General features: G+C 50.2%; 1 protein-coding gene across 1 annotated transcript in view; it reads left to right on the top strand.

Annotated features, from left to right (window-relative positions):
* PAPPA (pappalysin 1) overlaps nucleotides 1–21,599 on the top strand; it is a 233,634-nt gene that overhangs the window by 63,561 nt on the left and 148,474 nt on the right. Inside the window, exons 5-7 of the mRNA XM_036261471.1 lie at nucleotides 2,250–2,442; nucleotides 8,101–8,222; nucleotides 17,886–18,384. Of these exons, the coding sequence (XP_036117364.1) occupies nucleotides 2,250–2,442; nucleotides 8,101–8,222; nucleotides 17,886–18,384 (814 nt within the window). The remainder of the gene's footprint in view (nucleotides 1–2,249; nucleotides 2,443–8,100; nucleotides 8,223–17,885; nucleotides 18,385–21,599) is intronic.

Here is a 21,599-nt window from a genome sequence, read left to right as displayed (position 1 = left end):
CCCATCTGACTGCACATCCTGCCTGTGTGGATCTAATGATACCACCTGAGCCATCCTGTCTCTAGCTTATCCAGTTGCTTTCCCACGGTTTTCAGGATACATGGCAAAGTTCATAATAAGAAAGAAAATTGTCCCCACTGGTCTGGCCCTTCTCAGACTGAGATGTTGGAACTCCATTCGCCAGGCAGTGGGGAGCCATAGAGTGTTTGGTATCCAAGGAGGAATCAGAGCTTGAGAGAGAGTCACGCCAGCCGTTCTTTTACAGAGCTTGCGAAGGGACGCGAGACTCTTCCGCTTCCTTCGGAAAGCGAGACACTTCCCCGGGGTGCTGGGGAGGAGACTGACAAAAATGACTAAGGGGATCAGAGGCAGCTTCTGTGTGTAACCTCTTCAAACCCCTGTCCTTCCCCCAAGCTGGATTTCAAGGTCACGTCCAACTGCCCAGCACCTGGCCAAACTTAGTGAGTTTATGCTTGAGGATCCCCAGTGGTGGGTTTATTTTAAGATCTGGCAAGCCCCGTGCTCCTCCGTCTGGGGCCCAGCTGCGGAAACCCTGACCAGGAGGACACCCCTGGAAATGGTGTTTTGGGAAACCGAGCCAAAACGGTGCCTCGGCCTGCCCCTGGGGCAGCTGAATAAAGCTGCTGAAGGAAGAAACAGGAGGCAAGCTTCTTCCTGGGGGCTGAGCCCTGGTTCGCTTCTTTCCGTCCACATCGTAGAAAAGGGGACGTAGGATCAAACGTCAGGACATCTAAAGACTCAGGGGATTGTACTCTAGCCCCTCAGACTCAGGCTCAACTCCGATTTTTATTTTTATTCTGTCCTCACCCGAGGACATTGTTGCATTTATCTTCACATAGAGCAGGAGGGAGAGAGGGAGGAAGTGAGAGAGAAACATCAATGTGAGAGAGACACATCGACTGGTCACCACCCACACGACCCCAACTGGGGCCGGGACAAACTGCAACTGAGGTACATGCCCTTAGTGGGAACCGAACCCGGGTCTCTCTGGTCCGCGGGCCAATGCTTTAACCGCTGAGCCAAACCGGCCAGGGCTCAACTCCTACTTATCATCACCGGCAGGCTGCTTGACCCACACAAAGTCCTGTTTATGCTCAGAAGGAAGTTCTCGTATTGATTAGAAGCCTGGCCTTGGAGTCCAGATTGCCTGGGTTCGAATCTCAGATTTGTGTCTAGCTCTGTGATCTTAAAAATGTTCCTGGAGCCCTCTCAGCCTCAATTCCCGCCTCTGTCAAATGGAGAAAATCATGGTATTTATTCCAAAAATAGTGGGAGAGTTCAGTGTGTTCAAAGCACAGGGCACCCTGCGTGGCTCAGACTGAGCACGCGATAAAGTCCCCATCAGGACCGTGCAGAAGGTCCCATGGTCCTCGTGTTCCCAGCATAGACCTCCGGCCTCGGTGGTCTTACAGCTCCAAGCCCTGCCGCCTTCCACACTTCTTTCCCCGTCTTAGCCATTCAGTCTGGATGACCTCAGCTCCCTCCTTCAGAAGCCTCTTGGGTGCATTCTCCTTCCCCAACGTACTGTCTCCTAAGGTCCTCAGTGGTCGGCATCACAGACGTCAGCGGCCTTGTAGCCACCTGGACCCACTTTGTAACTAGAGTGGCAGCTCCTCGAGGGCGGGAGTGATTTCAGTTTCACCGTTCTGTGGCCCTTGGCACAGAGCAGAGAATGTGTCCCAGAAGCTCAGAAGGTTTGCTCCAAGGACGATCACTGCATCAGTAAATAGCAGAACGAATGAATGAGTGGACGGACGAATGAATGAGTGGAGGACAGAATGAAAGGACGGGGGAGTACACAAAGGAACGGTGAATGAGTGAATTCACCAGTAAGTGAACGAATGAACGAATGAATGAGAGTCAGGGAATGAGGGAGGGAACTGGTAAGGAGATGCATGACTTACCGACCAGCAGCTTTGGGCTCATGGGAAGCAGCCTGTCTTGCCCTTGTCCTTAGCCGTGACCTCTGGGCTGTTCCCTCTCAGTCTCAGAGGTGCTGTTCTGGTTCCGCCCACCCTCCCCTTCCCCGTGTTCCCCCTCACCTGTCTCCAGAAGTGATGACTACGCTAATTTGTTCACAGACCATTAACTCTTGAGAGCTGGGAGAGGCCAGCTCTGAGTTGGCAAGGGCTGGGGCGCTGGCTGCCAGGCCTGCAGGAGACGTCACAGTTCCCTCGCATGACCGCCCCTGCAGCCCAGCTCTTCTCTCCCCCTCTGCGCCCTTCCAGATGACGACTGCACGGACTCCTTCACGCCCAATCAAGTCGCCAGAATGCACTGCTACCTGGACCTGGTGTACCAGAGCTGGCAGCCCTCCAAGAGGCCGGCGCCTGTCGCCCTCGCCCCCCAGATTGTGGGCCACACCACTGACTCCGTGACGCTGGAGTGGTTCCCGCCAATCGATGGCCACTTCTTTGAAAGGTGAGCATGGCCTGTGAAGCATTGATTCCTCTCGCTCTTGCCAAGAAGAGGGACACGAGGGAGGGACGGGAGACTGGGAGAGGTTTAGCTGTATTCTTTGTCTCCGCTCTTGTTCGGCGGGTGCCCCCAGCACCTAACACAGTGACTGGTCCATGGAGGCACATGGTAAACCTAAAGGTCAAGGGATACTGAGCGATGGCTAATAGAAATGAATACGCGATAAAACATATTTTAAGTGAATGCAATGAATGTTCAGCCTTCTTTTAGTATTAAAAACATGGAAACCTTTATTAGAACCTCCTCTGGGATGAGGTGCTGGTCTCATGTCCAGGGCTCAGGGCTTGAAATTGGCGAACACCTTCATAGAAGTATATGTGAAGGTGTATATATGTTTATGTATATATTCAAACCTTACGCATTAGTACACATGCATATATATATGTAACATAGATATGTGCATATATCTATGTATCTATATATAATCTTAGACTGTGTTCAGTGTTTCTTTGTAGAATGAAAGGTAGAATTTTTAAAAGATGAGGAATGATAAGCTGAGGCACAGACCACCTGGGTCTGCTCCCCTGTCATTGACTAGCGGTGTGGCTCTGGACTTGTCATTTCCCCTCCCTGAGCCTTATTCTCTTCCCCTGAGAAGTGGATCTCATGATGCCTTCGTGGCCTGAGGTGGAGACAGTTTCTCGTGGTGCCTTTTAGTGTTGAGACCCACGCAGGGATTCAAGCTCTAACGGAACCAGATGTTAACGGTCATGAAACGGACTCAGATGTTGACATCTATTTTGGGACTTAGCTATAACTAAGGACAGATTTGTATATCACAGCTCCCCTCTCCCCAAGCTCTTCTTGGGGATATTTACCCAGTAATGATGATATAACACTGATGCTGCGACAATAATAACCCGCTACTCATTAATTAATGCTACTCTGTGGTTGTGGTTACTTATCAAGTGCTTACTCTGTGCTGGATTCTGTACTGAACGCTTTGTATACAGAGTCTCATTTACTCTTCCCGGGGACTGTAAAAGGGAGATCATCTTCCCCTTCTGCCAGATGAGACGCGAGCTGGAGCTTGAAGAGGCTGAGCGAGTGGACTCAGAGCCCCTAGAAGTGCTGGGGGCTGGGTTCCACGCACATTCGCAACGTCTGGTCTCAGACTCTCCCGTGTGTCCATGAAGTTATTCCAAAACTTGAGTTATGGAGGAAGTGTGTGTGTGTGTGTGTGTGTGTGCATTTTGTTCTCATGTTTATAAAAATACATTAGATCGTGGCACCACATTAAATGTGGGCTCTGATTTTCCATCCTATCACCAGTCCCTGAATCTAGAACCTTCCCTGGGCAGCTGGGGGAAATGACCACGGGGAGGACAGGCGCTCCCTCCGCCTCTGCAGACACCCTCCCTGGAGCTGCCCCACCGCCCTCACGGGAGCTCGGAGCTGCTGTGGGAACCTCACGTGGCACGTGGCACGTGGCAGAGCAGAGCAGGCTGTCCAGCAGCCCACCGATTTATTTATTTTTTCTGGGGCAATGAGACGTATCAGACTTTCTGGTCAAGCCTTGGCCTCGCTTCCACTTCAAAATGGAAGTTTTGTAAATGAAGCTTCCTGTGTATGTATTCAATTTGTATTTCATAAAGCAGTTATTGTCCATTAAATAAATACCATCTGATTGTTGGAAACCTATTGGAGGGTTAATTGTTGTGTAATGAGATATGTCTCTATTACACAGTACCCTTAGCTTCAATCAATATGTTTTTAATAACTGATAGTCGGTTGGTATTATAGGCTCATACAATAGCTATTCTGTTCAGTCTAAGATTTCATAACAGAGTTATCATATGTTAAATTAAAACCGACATTTTAGAAACATGTCTAATTAGGGTTAACAGCTATGTAGATCACAGTCTATGGCTGAAGGAAGTTAGTCCACAAGTTCAATCCATTGTTGTAAAGAAATGGAACTATGTGTATCACTCGCCCGTACACACAGAGTTTATATTCCTACAAATTGGCTTAGTTCAAAGTACACACACCATGTCAGGTTTGTGTCCTGAGCTTCACCGCTCCCAGCGCCTGGGACCTTGGTCAAGTGGTCTCACCTCTCGGAGTCACTCTGACCCTCTGATCGTCCATAACACGATGCTAAGCGTGCCCACTTCACCTGGTTTTTGGGGGGAATTCAACAAGATGACCTCTGGGATATGCCCAGCACACACACCCTACGTGCAGAACATATTAGCTCCCATATTGTACAAAGTTCTCCAGAGCGATTTAGCTACTTGAAAATGTTCTTTCCCTGCAGAATCTCTGGTGTTTTCCACTACATCCATCAATGCCAACCTCTCGCCCCCAGCCCTCCTCCTGTCCTCCTGCTGTTCCTCACATCTGTGGTCTCAGAGAATACAGGGTTTTCCTTAAAAAAACACCCCCCCGACCCCCCCACAGCCAGTGTCCTCACACATGGGCAACTGAATAAATAATCCAGGGCCACCTCCAGCTTTTCTAACTCCTTTATTTCTATCTGCCTTGCACACATGTGTTGCCTGGATGGTTTCCGTTCTCTGAACAACTGGCTGGGGCGTGTTGGAGAAAGCACTGGACTGAGAACCAGGAGACCTGGGTGTGGAGTCTTTGCGACCTCAGCCAGGCTCTGTCCCTCAGCCTGTGTTCTGATCTGTATGCCACAGGGTTCTAGCCTTTCTCAGCCAGGTTCTCCTCTCAAATCCCAGAATAAAGAAAATGACTGGAGTAACTGTTTTCTCAAACCTCCCAAGGGTGGTGCGTAACTAGTGCCGTTCTAGACGCCCAAGAGAGACGTTAATTCATTATATGCTGGGGATGCCTTAGCGAATCACTGTCCAGCAGCACGTTTTGCAATACTGGGAGTGTTCTCTGTCTGTGCCACGGAGCACTTGAAGTGTGACAGATGTGACAGAGGAACTGGGTTTCTGAATTTATTAAATTTTAATTAGTTTCCATGTAAATAGCCTCATGTGGCTGGTGGCTGCCATATCGGATGGCATAGACTTGGAGCATAAACACTGACTCTCACGGTCCCCAGATACAAAAGAGGATCTCATTCAGCATTAGAATCCTGTATGTCTATGATTTCAGTGTGTGTGTGTGTGTGTGTGTGCGCGCGCGCCCATAAAAATCAAATAAATGCCAAAGGTAAGAAACACGTATCATACACTCCATAGATAAATAGGTCATTGCCTGATTTTGGTAAAGGCCACCTAGAGTCTGTAACTTTTTAAGCTATGGCCTTGGGATGCTAACTTTATACTCATAAACCCTGGTTTCCTAGTCGGTGAAATGGGTACTGGCCCTTGGATGGTCAGTATCCGGTACTTGTGCAGCACTGGCCACCCGAAGCTGTTCAGCGACTGTCCGCTGAATGTAGGTGAGCCAAGGAAGGACCGTGTGAATCGACGACTGACCATGAGGGAAGGCACTTCCTGGAGCTCCGTGGAAACCAGGCACATTACTGTCAGGTGTATGATGGTTCATTCACTCAGCCAAGTATTTAGTAGAAACCTAGGATGTGTGAAGAACTCAGTGAAGTGCAGGTGACTATATGAATACAATCAGGAAAAAATAATGAAAGAAACAGGCTCAATAGCCATTAAGGTTACTGTGGTTCCTGAGTCTATCCCAGGACGTTTGTAGGCTCGTTGTCATTGTACAGCCTCTCGTGAGAAGCAGGGCTGTTGGGCGTGATGGTGGTCACTGCAACAGAACTCTGCCCCATAGCGGTGCTGAAAGGTCTCTTTCTTCATTCCTCTTCCATTGCCTATAAGTGTATTTGTATAACTGTTATTCTTGCTAGTCTAGGAGTAACTCATACGCATTCAAAATATATAGAAAACTCAGAAAGCCAGGAGGAATAGAAATAGGGGTGGGGGCTCATCCTGTGTTTCAATACCTGGAAATTACTTCCGATAATATTTTGTCACGTTAAGGTTATTTGAACAGCATTACAATGCTGGCCATAGATTGAGTTTTGAGTATGACTTCAGTTGGCGATAGATTCTGTTTGGAATATGCCTTTTTCACTTAACATCATAGCTTACCTTTTCCATGACATTTCATAATCTTTTGTGTGTGTGTCCTTTTTTATTTTTTGGTACGTGCCCCTAGCGGGAACCGAACCCAGGACTCTCTCTGGTCCACAGGCCGATGCTCCAACCACTGAGCCAGACTGGCCAGGGCAACATTTCATAATCTTTATACATATGTTTGGAGTAACTGCTTATCATTCCACTGAGTAGATCAACCTTAGGTTATTTCATCGTTCTCCTATCTCTGAATATGAGTGTGCCTTTTAAACTTTCTACCTATGTGTGGTTTTATATTCACAATGATAAAGCTGAGGATGTAAAATCTGAAATTGGAGGCTCTAGACTAGGTTAGTCATGAATCTTAGCAACATGTCTGACTGGTTCGTATGTATCCATCTGTCCATCCATCCAGCTACACGTGTTGACCACCGTATCAGCAGATAAGCAGGGGCGTGGTCAGATCCAGGCTCAGGGGTCAGCTCCCCGGCAGCCATGGGGAGGAGGCCTAGGGAGCACCAGCAGACTGTGGTGTCCACAGCACACTCTTCCTCACCATGTCAGCTCAGGGGCCACAGCGCTACCCTGCGAAGCAAGCCCTAAGGCTTGAGACAGGGCCCCCCGCTGTGCTCTTGCAGGAAGCCAAGGGAGGGGCCTTCTAGGACTGATCAAAGAGCTATTGGCAGGATCACTGCGTTTTGAGAAATAATGGTTTGGGCTGGCACATTGCTGGGCATCTTTCTTCCCTTTCCAGTTCCTTTGCAGTGGTCGCTGAGATGTGTGGAGTTTTGGGTCCACACGAGCCCATGAGGGCTCGTCTCTCTCCCTTCCTGGCATCTGCCTCCTAAACATATGCCAAGTCTGGAGAACAAGTCGGATCCCAGAGGCTGTTGTGGCTAAAGGGGGTTTGGACCCAGATACAAAAGACAGTGAGACGGTAGGGGAAGCCACCGTAATAGTCCACATCTGGGGCCGGTCCCTTTGCGGGATTGGCTGGCCCCGTGGAAAGCTGCTGAAAGGAACGAGACGGCTTGGTGAGGAAACCGCTTTTGAACGTTAAACCAAGCAGTGACTCATCCATCCCGGCCTGCGAGCTTCTCTAGCTGTCTTCTAGTGCGCCCGCTCGTGTTCAGAGGGAGCAGCCAAACCACACCTCCTTCCTGTTTAATACCTGGGACACAGGAGGGTGCCTGGCCCGTGGCACGCAGCTGGTAAATATGGGTAAAAGAAGAACAGTTGTGGTCAAATGGGGCAACAGGTTTTCTCACGACCACACATCAGAGCCTCGGTGGAGGTTTGCGTGGCTGATGAATCAGGACGCTGCAGGTCGTGAGCGAGCCTCTGGCCTGTTGATTCCGTGCTCCTTGCAGTGAAAGGGGTCTGTCTGCCGTCAGAGGGGAAGCCGGGCGGCGGGGAGGACTTTCCATTACAGTCATGTTCTGGAAGTTCTGGCGTGCCTAGGGAGGAAATTGAGTAACATAAAATAGCTCTGTCCTCTGCCCTGTGACCTTTGGCCTTGTGGGGTCAGGGGTTCATTCAACTGTTCCTAAGTCGGTGCATTTTCCTTCTTTCCTTGGCCTCCTAGAGATTTGGGATCAGCATGTGACCTTTGCCTGGAAGGAAGAATCCTGGTGCAGTACGCTTTCAACGCCTCCTCCCCGATGCCCTGTGGCCCGTCAGGACACTGGAGTCCCCGGGAGGCAGAAGGTAAGCCAGCCTGGACGCTCATTGACAGGTTGGGTGTACAAAGAACAACTCTTTCCATACACCTGGGGTTTTATGATTTCAGAGGTCTTTTCCACATACCATCTTACTTGCTTTTAAGATTGCCCTGCATGGCGAGTATTTAAATTTTTTTCAGTTTCTGACCTTTTATCCAGCCTTATTGAGATATAACTAAAATATAACATTATGTAATTTGAAGGCTTATGACGTCATGATTGTATGCATGTAGATATCACAGAGCGATCGCCACATAAGGATGCACGTAGACATCACAGATGATCGCCACAGTAAGGATGCACGTAGACATCACAGAGCGATCACCACAGTAAGGATGCACGTGGACATCATGGATGATCACCACAGTAAGGATGCACATAGATATCACAGATGATCACCACAGTAAGGATGCACATAGATATCACAGATGATCACCACAGTAAGGATGCACGTGGACATCACGGAGCAATCACCACAGTAAGGAAGCACGTAGACATCGCAGATGATCGCCACAGTAAGGATGCAGGTAGACATCACGGAGCAATCACCACAGTAAGGATGCATGTAGACATCGCAGATGATCGCCACAGTAAGGATGCACATAGACATCGCAGATGATCGCCACAGTAAGGATGCATGTAGACATCGCAGATGATCACCACAATAAGGATGCACGTAGACATCGCAGATGATCGCCACAGTAAGGACGCACATAGACATCGCAGATGATCACCACAGTAAGGATGCCCATAGACATCGCAGATGATCGCCACAGTAAGGATGCACGTAGACATCACAGATGATCGCCACAGTAAGGATGCGTGTAGACATCACAGAGCGATCACCACAGTAAGGATGCACATAGACATCGCAGATGATCGCCACAGTAAGGATGCATGTAGACATCGCAGATGATCACCACAATAAGGATGCACGTAGACATCGCAGATGATCGCCACAGTAAGGACGCACATAGACATCGCAGATGATCGCCACAGTAAGGATGCACGTAGACATCACAGATGATCGCCACAGTAAGGATGCATGTAGACATCACAGAGCGATCACCACAGTAAGGATGCACGTAGACATCACAGATGATCGCCACAGTAAGGATGCACATAGACATCACAGATGATCGCCACAGTAAGGATGCACATAGACATCGCAGATGATCGCCACAGTAAGGATGTGCACTAGACATCAGCAGATGATCGCCACAGTTAAGGATGCACAGAGACATCACAGATGATCAGCCACAGTAAGGATGCACATAGACATCAGCAGATGAGTCTGCCACAGTAAGGATGCATGTAGACAGCGCAGATGATTCACCACAAGTAAGGATGCACATAGACATCAGCAGATGATCGCCACAGTAAATGATGCACAGTAGACATCAGCAGATGATCCGCCACAGTAAGGCATGGCACATAGACATCACAGATGATCACCACAGTAAGGATGCACGTAGACATCGCAGATGATCGCCACAGTAAGGATGCACGTAGACATCGCAGATGATCGCCACAGTAAGGATGCACATAGACATCACAGATGATCGCCACAGTAAGGATGCACGTGGACATCACGGATGTTCACCACAGTAAGGATGCGTGTAGACATCACGGATGTTCACCACAGTAAGGATGCACGTGGACATCACGGATGTTCACCACAGTAAGGATGCGTGTAGACGTCACGGATGGTCACCACAGTAAGGATGCGTGTAGACATCTCAGATGATAGCATGCATTGCCTCGCAGAGTTACCTTTTAGTGAGAGAGCAGTTAAGAGCTACTCTTGGCAACAGTTTGGTATTGCTAACTACAGTCACCACATTGCACATGAGCACCTCAGGACGTTTTCATCTTACAACTGGAAGTCTGTGCCCTTTGCCCAACCTCAACGCTAGTGCTCATGCTGTCATTCAGCGCATGTCCTTTGAGCATCCGCACCTCCTAGGCATATCATCCACTGTACATGAGAGGAAACCAAGGCACACACCTGACAAAGACACAGTAGGTGTGTGTTTACAGCCATGCTTCCAGACCCCGACAAGCTGTGGTACAAACAAGGTCGCCTTGGAATCAAAATGCATATTTGGGGGCTTCAAGACCTCTGTCATCTTTGATTATTTTTCAGTTATTCCTGGGAATACCCAGGGCATTATCACATGCGTTGTTACTTTTTCCAGTTCCTGCCATGTGCCCTTCTTTTGGGGACCCACTGATCTGCAAGACCCTTGCGGGAAGCACATTATGATTGCCTCTGTTATGGGTTCCACCCAGAACCAGACCCTTCCCTGCGCAGGGGGTCTCCCCAGCCCCCTGGGGGCCAGATCTCCATGTTCTCTCATGGTACCGTTCCCTGCCAGACTCACTTGGATTTCCATAGGAATTAAGGGGTGCCTTTGCCCACTGTTTTTTTTTTTTGCACTGTGTCCCTGAAGCAGGGTTGCTTGGAACATTGAGACTCTCGGGGACTGTCGCCTGTCCATGTTCCTCCTGCAGTTCTCTTACTTCAGGGCTCTGATCTAGTCCCCGAAGCCAGGCCCGAGAGGGACACCCCCTATTTTCTTCTCAGGCTTCCGCCTCCCCCTCCCTCGCAGACTTACACTTAGAACGCCCGTCCCCTGCCCCTCTTGCTCCTGGGCAAGTCAGCTCAGGCCAGCAGTCCCTGGGGGGGGACACCCGTCTACCAGAGGGAGCAGGGTCTCATTCCTCATCGAGGTTCAGTGAGAACGCCTCTGTTTTCCTCTGTATTTTTAGAAAGAAGGTTGACAAGAAAAAGCCCGAGATAGAATAAAGCAAGGCAGAGGGATCAGAGAGGCAAGTGAAGGAGAAAACTGACAACACTATACTTCATCTTCTAAAGTAGCTTAAAATAAAATGAGCGTCGAACTCGGGAACTCTAAACAAGCCCATCTGGAATGTAAAGCGAGAGGGGTGTCTGGAGAATCCCTCCATTCGGCCTCGCAGTCACAGGCCCTTGGACTTTGAAGGGATGCGTGGGGTCAGGCAGCTCGGGTCCTCGCCCACGCAGGAAGCCCCCCGCTCCCTCCCTCGCGGACGCTGTCCTCGCCCCAGCTCCTTTAGTTCTTGGCCTTTCTGTTCTGGCTCCATCTGTTGGAAAGTCCTTCCTGGCTTTTCCTCCCAAACCCCACCCATGCTGGGTTCTCTCAGAAGACAGCCTGTATCTCTGTGGGACGACAGACCAGTCGCGTCGATGACCCTCACAGGAGCTGTGGGCCAGGCACCGTGCTGGGCACTGGGCAAGGCCGAGCTGGCCACAGTAGGGGAGTCAGAGAAGAAAACGGGTGGGCACCGTCCAGTGTGATGAGGCCTATGCTAGCAAGGACGGGGCACCGGGGGACCAAGAGAAAGGGGGCCTCTCCCCGAGCCGGAGACTGGGGCTTTCCTGGGAAATGTTATCACACAGCGAGCACGGCGCATTGGAAACCGGGTCCACTTAGCAGTGATTTCCTCAGGTGAGCTGAGGATGTGTGTGCTTAGGTTCCTCAAAGTCTAAAATCACTGTCGTCATAACACCACGACGTGACGTACCCTTTGCCGTCACTCTCGCTGACGGAGAGCGTTCCCGTCGCTGGTACCGTGCGTGGTTACCACTGTGATAGGAGCGCACGCGCATGTGTGCGCCTGTTCTCCGGCGTCTGTTTCATTCACGGTGCCCTAAGGCTGATAGACGTGACCCACCCAAACAAAGGCTCTCGGATCAGGGGGCAAGAGCTCAGCTGGGTTGGGAGCAGAAAGCACGGTGTGCAGTGGATGGAGGGTCGACTGGGTGGGGGACAGAACAACCAGGCGAGGATGGTTTGGGGTCCTACTGAGGGCAGCAGGGAGATACCACGGGCCTTGTCGGGTCTGGGACGCGGTGAGGTGTGCATGTTCCCCAGGTTGCTGGGATGCTCTGTGGAGAAGGGGGGCCGTGGGGAGCGTGCTGGCGGAAGAGGGCACAGCCAGGTGTCTGGTGCAGGGACCCGGGAGAGGCGCGGGGTGGCCCGGATGAGGTCGGCCGCAGGGAGAAAGGAGAGAAGTCAGTGAAGTGGAGAGAGATTTGGGAGGTAGGCTCAGCAGGACCCTCCCCCGAGACGTCTCTGGCTAAAATCATCTTGGTGTGTTCTACCATTTGTGTGAATGAAATAATTTCCAGACATCTCCCCACACCTCCATCCAACCCAACCGCTGATTGGTTCCGTCTGCTCCCGGGGTGTCCCTGACCCTCTTAGAGCCCGACAGGCAGAAACGGGTTCAGTGGAGCGCTGAGCGCCCCGGGTCCCCAGGCTGACTCGGGCCTCCCAGGAGCCCCAGCAGCCCCGGGTTTCCCTTCTGGATATGTAAATTTAGTCCGTGCAGGCCAGGAAAAGACACTGTTCTTTTTTTAGCGCATCCTATTACAGGCTCTGTGATCCCTTTGGCTCGGGCTCTTTTTAATATCCTTGAAGAAATAAACTTTTCCATGAGCCAAACTCTGTAATTTATTTCTCAACTCATTTTCATCCTATTTATCTTTGCGTGTTTAAGTTTTTGGACTTCCCAAACTAACATAAAACTCCCAAATCCATGAGCGATGCCAGACGGATCTGTGGGGTTGGGGAAAGAGCATGAGGTGGGGGTGGGGCGGTAGAGCAGACCAACCCTGGTTCCCGCCTGTCCGTCGGTGTGCTCTGTGCCCTGGCCGAGTCCCTTCGCGTCTCTGAAGACAGCATCCTCCCCACAGCACGGATGTCCTTCCCACCTCTTATGTCCAGGCCATTGTCATTTTGTTTTATTTAAATGCATGTTAACAAAATAGAAGATTCTCCATGTAACATATTTATTTATTTATTTATTTATTTATTTATTTATTTATTTATTTTTTTATCCTCACCCGAGGACATTTTTCCATTTTTTGTACAGACAGAGTGGGAGGGAGAGAGAGGAAGAGAGAGAGGGAAACATGATGTGAAAGGGACACATCGAGTGGCTGCCACCTGCACGACCAACCAGGGCCGGGGACAAACTACAACCGAGGTACATGCCCTTAGCGGGAACCGAACCCGGGTCTCTCCGGACCGCAGGCCGACGCTCTAACCGCTGAGCCAAACCGGCCAGGGCTGTAACATATTTATTGAATAGCCATCACGCGTTATTAACTCCACTCCATGAACTTCAGGGAAATACAGTTGCAGGAATTCTTGCTTTTGTCCACCGAAAGGGGTTGTCATCCAGAGAAACCCTGTTTCCCGATCTCTTTAGCAAAATCTGTATTTCATAGATGAATTTCTTCTGAGGTATGCAACACCACGCTACATTGTAGCCCAGGGGTCCAATGGCTAGATCTTGTGGACTGGGATCCCCATTAAGGTTACTTATGCCCGCACAAGAGACATTGTGAGCGTCGGATTTTCCGTGGGAGGTGCGCACGGGGCGCTCATTCCGTTTTCTATGTGCGGGAGCCTTTCCCCCTGTTTCTGCCTCGAATGTATCAGGTGCACTGAAATATTCATCTGGAAAAAGCTTGTCTGCACGTTTTTATAAGTGTATTTGTGTCAACACCTGCAGGGTCTATTCACATAAATATGGAATAGATGCCTGTGTAGATCTTCATAAATGTACGTTTAAATCAGCATACGTATGTAGAAATATATTTTACATGCACAGTTGGCCTCATTTCTAGCGGGCAGCTTCTATAAACATGGGACATTTCCCGTAGTCACCGTGTACAGAAGGAGATGTATTCATAGTGAAGTTACACCCTCTTTGCGCTTTTCTCGCTCCCCCTCCCTCTTTCTCTCTCCGTCTGTTCCCCTCCCTCCCTTCCTTTGATTCCTCCAGTTCTTTCCTTGTCTCCGCCCCTCTCCCTGCCTCACCTCCATCCATGTGATACGTTCTGTCTGTGTGCGTTTTCCCCTCAGGACTCGGTTTCTCCTCGCTCCTGTGATGCTGTCTTTCTCCAGGGCACAGCCATGCGTTCGTGGTCTGCACAGCACAGCCGTCTCCAAACTGGTCACTAGACTCGAAGCTCCGTGAGGGCAGAGACCATGTCTTTAGAAACCTGTTTTCCCTGGGATTCGCCAGCCCAGACACACACCAGGCATTCAATAATTATTCTTTGAATGCATGGATGGATGGGTGGATGGGACGGACACATGGATAAACAGTATCTCTGTCTCTAAACCGTGGTTTTCCCAAAAGACAACTTTCACTTGTTTGATTAAAATGTTTCAGTAGCTCCCATCTCTCTCAGTATGAAGTCCAGTTCCCTTAAAGTGGCAGGCAAGCCCCTTCATCGCCTGGGTCCCGCTTACTTTGCCAGCTTTATCGCCGGCTGTCTTCCGATGCCGTCAGAACTCACCGTCTCTGTCCGCCGTGCTCTTGGTTTGGGACGCCACCTCATCTCCAGCTCTTCCTTGCTAATTCCTCCTTACTTTTGAGAGCAGAGCTAATGTATACGCAAGCACCTATTAAATAATTCATCCCATTTGAGTTTAAAGCAACCCTGTGAGGTAGCATTACAGTAGGTGACTCACTGGGAAGCGGGATAACTGATATTTTAACCCAACTTTCATGGCTTCAAAGTCTGGCGCGCTGCCTGGACCAACAGTATCACATACTATTCTACTCCCCATCAGGGAATTACTCAGCCATCAGAGTCTCAGTTTCCTCTTCTTTAAAATGAGTTTGCTAAGACCTGCACCGTAAACAGATTGCCAGGATGAAAGGGGCCGAGGTGTGTAATGTGCCTGGCACCGTGCCTGGCACACAGAGGATGGTCACTTCACGAAGCCTGGCGTGATTTACAGCATCGCTGCCTTGTGCTCAGTGATGCTCAAGGTCCTTGTCTCCATCACGTTTGTCTCTGCTAACTGGACACGCACGAACCTTGCTAAGATTACTACTCCTGCCTGCTTACTTGAGCCAGAATGACCAGGCTCACCTTCCTGTCCTTTCGAAGCCCCCTCTCTTGATGAACAGGAAACCAGAGAGAAAGCATCAGCCAAATAGATTGGTCATCTTGGCTGTCCTGTGGCTCCTACCACGGATGGTCGTTTTCTCCCAGGAAGGGAGGTAGACCGCTCCACCCACTGCCAATACCCGGGCGCCCACCATCACGCAGCAGGCTTCCCAATCCCGTGGGGCAGTCACTTCGTTTTCAGATTGATATTACCAAGACAGAAGATTCTTTGTTTAACATACACGAACTGAGAATCCACTCTTTTCACTATCTTTGTATGAAGCAAAGACTATCTGGTACGAAGTGAAACGGAGCTACAAAAACAGAGGCAAACATGATAACAGTCCTGCAGGACTGTGACGACGCGCAGATGCAGTAATTCACGAATGGCTTTGGAATGCGCTTCGTATACATTAAAACCCTGCCCTCGGTAATGCTGATGGAAGAATAAGCGATAGGTGTGTCAACACCCCACAAAGTCAAGAGAATCGGGAACTCAGAGGGATGGAGAGGAGTTGGCAAGGAAGGCTGCGGAGGGGAAGCCTTGGACTTAAATTTCTGAGTGCTTCTAGCCAGCATTTGCTGCAGCAGATGAGCGGACCTAGCCAAGGGGCGTTGAGGGGCTCCTAGAGCTGTCCATCTCTCTTTGTTCTGATGTGTTACACTGAAACAGTCTCCCGGAATTTTTCATATGCCCCTCTTTCTTCTCTTTTCCTCTTCTCCCCTCCATCTCCACCTGGTGTTTTCTCTCTTCTCCCTTGGCGACAAGAGACAAGGAGATCGGAGGCACTGACAACCTTCCCCGGAATAGGTTTTCCACCCCAGATGGCTTTCTGGTTTTCGTGTGGCCATGATTCCAAACCTTTTCTGACAAATACTGCTTTTTCCCTTTTGCTTTAGAAATGTCCAGCATCCACTTTCTCCACCCACCACTGATGCTAAAGGGCGGGGGGTTGTGGCAGATAGAACAGCTTAAGATCCTCCATCCTACCCTCCCACCTCATCTGTATCTTTTGCTAGACTCCCTGAAACAAGGTCGAGCCTGTCACGACACTGAGTCCTGGTTGCTGTCCTCAGCAGCGTGAAGGAGAACTGTGTGAGGGTCTAGGACTAATGATCTCAGTGGAGAAAAATTCAGAAGTCGCTGTGGTCTGAGATCAGTGGGGATGAGGCATTGTCTCCAAGAAGAAAAAGCAGAAGAATCTCTCCTTCCTTCCCCCACCTCCTCACCCAACCCGCCCCTCCCTGAGTCAGACTGGTCAGAGCATGGGAGGCTCCAGGGGACGAATGACCTCATGGGAGAAGGGGAGGAGGAGAGATAAGATGGCCCCCCGGCTGCCTTCCAGCTCTGTCCTTCATGGTTCTAGACAGTTTCCTCCCAGAATCCTCAGTCCAGGGGGCAGAAGCTATCCGTGCCCACCTCCTCTTTGCAGAGACTTTCTGGCCCGTCTGTCATGCCAAGAAGGTTGCACCAAAAACAGCCCCATGGGAATTCTAGTTTATTTTGGTGGCTCCTGTCTCCAGGCGTGAAAACGATGGGTCTGAACTTCCAGAAGGGCCAACACCAGCTCCTCTTGCTGACCTGCACACTTCTAGCTGTGAGACCTGGGTCATTTCCCTCTGTATTCTCTCACCTCTGAGATGAGTCCTTAAACAAGGTGATGGGACACAATAGGTGTCTGACAAACGTTTGTCCCTTTCTTCTTTCCATCCTGGACTCGAGGCCTGCAAGAGGGTTAAAACTTTGGGCATCAATTCAGCAGTAAGACACTTGAGTAGTCTTTTTTTAAATCCTCACCCAAGGATACTTTTCCATTTACCTTCAGATAGAGTGGGAGGGAGGGAGAGAAAGAGCAAAACATCCATGTGAGACAGACACACCAATCAGTTGCCTCCCACACGACCCTGCCCAGGGCCAGCAATTGAACCGCAACCGAGGTACGTGCCCTTGACCAGAATCGAACCTGCGACTCTTTGGTTTGCAGGCCAACGCGCTATCCGCTGAGCCAAACCAGCCAGGGCTTGAATATATATAGTCTGGGCCAAATGTCTGGTGATTTACTGAAGACCTCTGTTGCAGCTGTGGGCATGAACTGGGCACTCTGCATTCCGCCAATGCACCAAAGCAGTGGGAGCTGCCCCTGCTTTTCCCCTCTGTCCGAGTCCTGGCCAACCCTCCTAAGGTCTGCAGGAAACTCTGAGCGTCAGACTATCCAGGCCAACCCTCCTAAGGTCTGCAGGAATCTCCGAGGGTCAGACTGGCCAGGCCAACCCTCCTAAGGTCTGCAGGAATCTCCGAGGGTCAGACTGGCCAGGCCAACCCTCCTAAGGTCTGCAGGAATCTCCGAGGGTCAGACTGGCCAGGCCAACCCTCCTAAGGTCTGCAGGAATCTCCGAGGGTCAGACTGGCCAGGCCAACCCTCCTAAGGTCTGCAGGAAACTCCAAGGGTCAGACTGGCCAGGCCAACCCTCCTAAGGTCTGCAGGAAACTCCAAGGGTCAGACTGGCCAGGCCAACCCTCCTAAGGTCTGCAGGAAACTCCAAGGGTCAGACTGGCCAGGCCAACCCTCCTAAGGTCTGCAGGAAACTCCGAGCGTCAGACTATCCAGGCCAACCCTCCTAAGGTCTGTAGGAAACTCCCAGGGTCAGACTGAAGATCCAGGAGCTCATGTCCTCATTTCTTCCCCATAGGTCATCCAGATGTTGAACAGCCCTGTAAGTCCAGTGTCCGCACCTGGAGCCCCAATTCAGCTGTCAACCCACACACGGTCCCCCCAGCCTGCCCCGAGCCTCAAGGCTGCTACCTGGAGCTGGAATTCCGCTACCCTTTGGTTCCGGAGTCTCTGACGATCTGGGTGACCTTCGTCTCCACCGACTGGGACTCCAGTGGGGCTGTCAATGACATCAAACTGTTGACTACCACGGGGAAGAACATCTCCCTGGGCCCTCAGAACGTCTTCTGCGATGTCCCACTGACCATCAAACTCCGGGGTGTGGACGAGGAGGTGTATGGCGTTCAGATCTACACGTTGGACGAGCACCTGGAGATCGATGCCGCCATGTTGACCTCCGTCGCAGACAGCCCCCTCTGTCTGGAGTGTAGGCCCCTGCAGTACAAGGTGGTCCGGGACCCTCCTCTCCACGCGGATGTGGCCTCCGTCCTGCATCTGCACAGAAGATTCACAGACATGTAAGTGCACTTTCTGGATAAGGGAGGGCCAAGTGGGTGGGCTGTGGAGGGATAAGAGGAAGGTCAGAGAGTCTTGGACCCAAAGAAGGTTCATCACAGCCGGACCGACGTCTAGGAGTTTGTAACGTGGCATTGTGTGTGGCGTTGTCTTAACAAGGCAGAGTCGATATGGTGGGAGGGCGATGGACAAGGATGTGGAGGCTTGCGTTTTGGTGATAGCTCTGAGGTGTGACTACGCATCCGAACTTGCTGGAACAGTTTTCCCAACAGTTGGATGAGATTAGCAGCGAGGACATCATGTATTACTCATGAAAGTAGAATAACGGAGATTCACTAATGATTTCTTTTTTACGTGGGAGAAGATTCATGCATCCTGATGGCCTCTTCAGTGGGTGAGAGGAAAGTTATCGCTGGTTGGCTGGGAAGTGACTGTGTTCCTGTTTGTATGAGAGTCCTGCTGGCAGGTGACCATCACAGTCCTGGTCCTTGGCTTTTCTTTTCTGAAGTGGAGCACGGGTTCAAGTCCATCCGATCATTCCGGGCCCTTGCAGATCTGGGTCTCCGTGATCCTTTTGGCTAGTCAATGCTTTTATATGATATAGTGTTTCTCCTTAATAGGCATCTGTTTCTCAAGCCACCTCTCTCTAGGACATTGTCCTCAAACATCCTCAGGATGGATATTTTATGAGAGAGGCCACATTTTTTTTTTTTTATTATTGATTTTAGAGAGAGAGGAAGGGAGAGAGAGATGGAAACATTGATGAGAAAGAACATCAATTGTATGCCTCCTGCATGCCCCTCACTGGGGATCAGGCCCACAACCGGGGCATGTGCCCTGACCGGGAATCAAACGGCAACCTCTTGGTGCATGGGCGACGCTCAGCCACGGAGCCACCCCAGCCGGGCAAGAGAGGCTACATTTTAATGATGCCATTAGTGTTTTTCCTCTGTGCCAGACAGTGGGCTGAGGTCTTTCCATCCTCTGTGTTTCCTCATCATTGCACCCACAACCATGCACTCCTTCCCATTTTACAGAGAAGGAGACGGCCGCTTACAGATGTGCATTGTGTCGCGATCACAGTTAGGAAGTGGTGAGATGGGGATCGGAATTCCACCTTGACCCCTAAGCCAGTGCACGTCACCAGTGTCCAGTTAACAAAGTGACTCCACCTTCTGCTTTAGCCTCACAAGTGCGGGGGCCTTGGCCACCTAATTTGGATACCGAGGCTCTATGAAGTGACTCGCCAAACATTTGCTGAACATTCACGATGCGTAGTGGACGTGGGTAGGGAGTGCTCTGAGTCTCGGGAAGAACAATAGCTCGGGAGCCAGACGCCGCGTGTTTCGTCCCAGCCAGTCCACTTACTAACGTCAGATAAATCAGTCAATCTCGCTGAGCCTCAATTTCCTCTTCTGCGTGATGAAAATGTTGAAGTCCAAGGTTTCTATGGGCCTTTTGTGGCTCTGTCTTTGATTCTAAGATGATATAAGACACAATCTGTGCTCCGTCTACTTGAAAATATTTACTAAGCCAATCATTAATAGAAACCAAGTTCTGGAGGAAACTTTTAATCTTTTTAAGAGACAGAACCACTTTCAAACACTTTACCAGCACTTCCTCTTACATGCCAGCAATTAACGCGCCCATCACAGGCAAAGCCTTGCCCATTCATTGCCTCGGAGATGAAGAACATCTGTTTAAGAACTCAGAGGGAGCGCTCGGTTTGTGTTGGAGAATGTACTTAAAATTTAAAGAATCGCCCTGCCTTGAACATATTCCATAACCCTGTCTCTTCCATCTCCTAACTTGTCTGGAGCAGTCGGGTTCCATAAATCGGCATCCATTTAGAATTTCTGTATAAAACAATGAAGATAATACATAATAGATGTCTGAAGACTTCAGTTCAAACACCGCTTTCTTTCTCTTGGCTCCGATTGCGAGCCTGCGAGAGCTGACAGGGGCTGATAAGTATGGAATGGTGGAAATTAAACGGAAGAAGTCAAAGCACCTGAGTTCTGTTTTCAGCCCAGTCCCCAGTGTGCTCTGTGATCTTCGGCTCGTCACGTGCCCTTTGTGGTCTTCAGAGGACCCCTCTACAAGCATAGGGTAAGCACTCGGTTAGTGGTCCTCAAACTCCGTTGTACAACAGGACAACTTGGGTCATTTTTTAATGGCCTGCGTCTCACTTGCACATCGTCTCAACCCTTCCCAGGTGTTGACTTCACTGGGAAGGATGAGGCCTGACGTTGAAAGTCTCACCAGGTAATTGTAACATGTGGCCAAGTTTAAGAAGCACTACTCTAAATCGGGGTCTCAGAGCGTGGCCCCCCCCTCAAGTGGGTACAAAGAGAGGCCAGGCCCTTAGGCCCCAGCCCAGACGAATCAGAAACGGGGCTTTTCCAGATGCCTCTGATTCTGGTTCAAGTTTGATAGCCACTGCCTGCAGGATCTCTGAGGCCCCGGAGTCTGCAGGGTCTCTTTCACTGACAGAACAAGCATGCACCGAGAACAAGCATGCACCGAGAACATTCTGTGTGCCGGAGTCTGTCCTGGGAGGTGGAGATTAGAGGGATGACTCAGACCAGGTCCCTTTCCTGTAGACACTCGCCCTTGAGTGCTAAAGACCTTAACTACTTACTAAATGCCTAGTCCCCTGCCGAGTTGCTTCCAAAACCACCACTACCCAGGCCCACCTCTTGGGCATTATGTGTTCTCTCGTTCACTCAGCAAACATTTCTGTAGTCCCTACCGTGGGACAAGAACAAGGGCTGACCTGAGGCCTTTGCCGGCCTTTCTCTGCGCTTTCTTGGGTCCCAAGGAATTTAGTGGAGACCTGGGCTGGGCTGGGTTTCTTGACCTGAATGTTCCCTGCGACTCGGAACAAAGTAAAACATCCTTCCAAGTCCACCTACCATTTCAACTCCTTTATCTCTTAGTAACTCAAGCTCCGAACTCCAGCACAAATACCTCTGTGTGTCTCTGTGTGTATTCGGCCGCTTTCGCATTTTTTCCATATCAAATAGATTGGCTCATGTACAAGTTCTATATAAAGACTGTTTTGGAGAAAAAGAGGAGAGAGAAAAAAAAATAAATGCCTTTTTTTTTTCCCCCTTCCCTGACTCAACCCATTACATGATCCCCTTTGACCTTTGTCTTCATTTTTTTCCTCTCAGCAAAAATATTTATTCTTTCCGTTATCTATCCTGGAGATAGT

Source organism: Molossus molossus, unplaced genomic scaffold (genome assembly GCF_014108415.1).
Source record: "Molossus molossus isolate mMolMol1 unplaced genomic scaffold, mMolMol1.p scaffold_m16_p_14, whole genome shotgun sequence".
In the NCBI taxonomy this organism is placed as follows: Eukaryota; Metazoa; Chordata; class Mammalia; order Chiroptera; family Molossidae; genus Molossus; species Molossus molossus.
The sequence above is the reverse complement of the archived record's forward strand: the minus strand, read 5'-3'. Positions and strand labels throughout refer to the sequence as shown.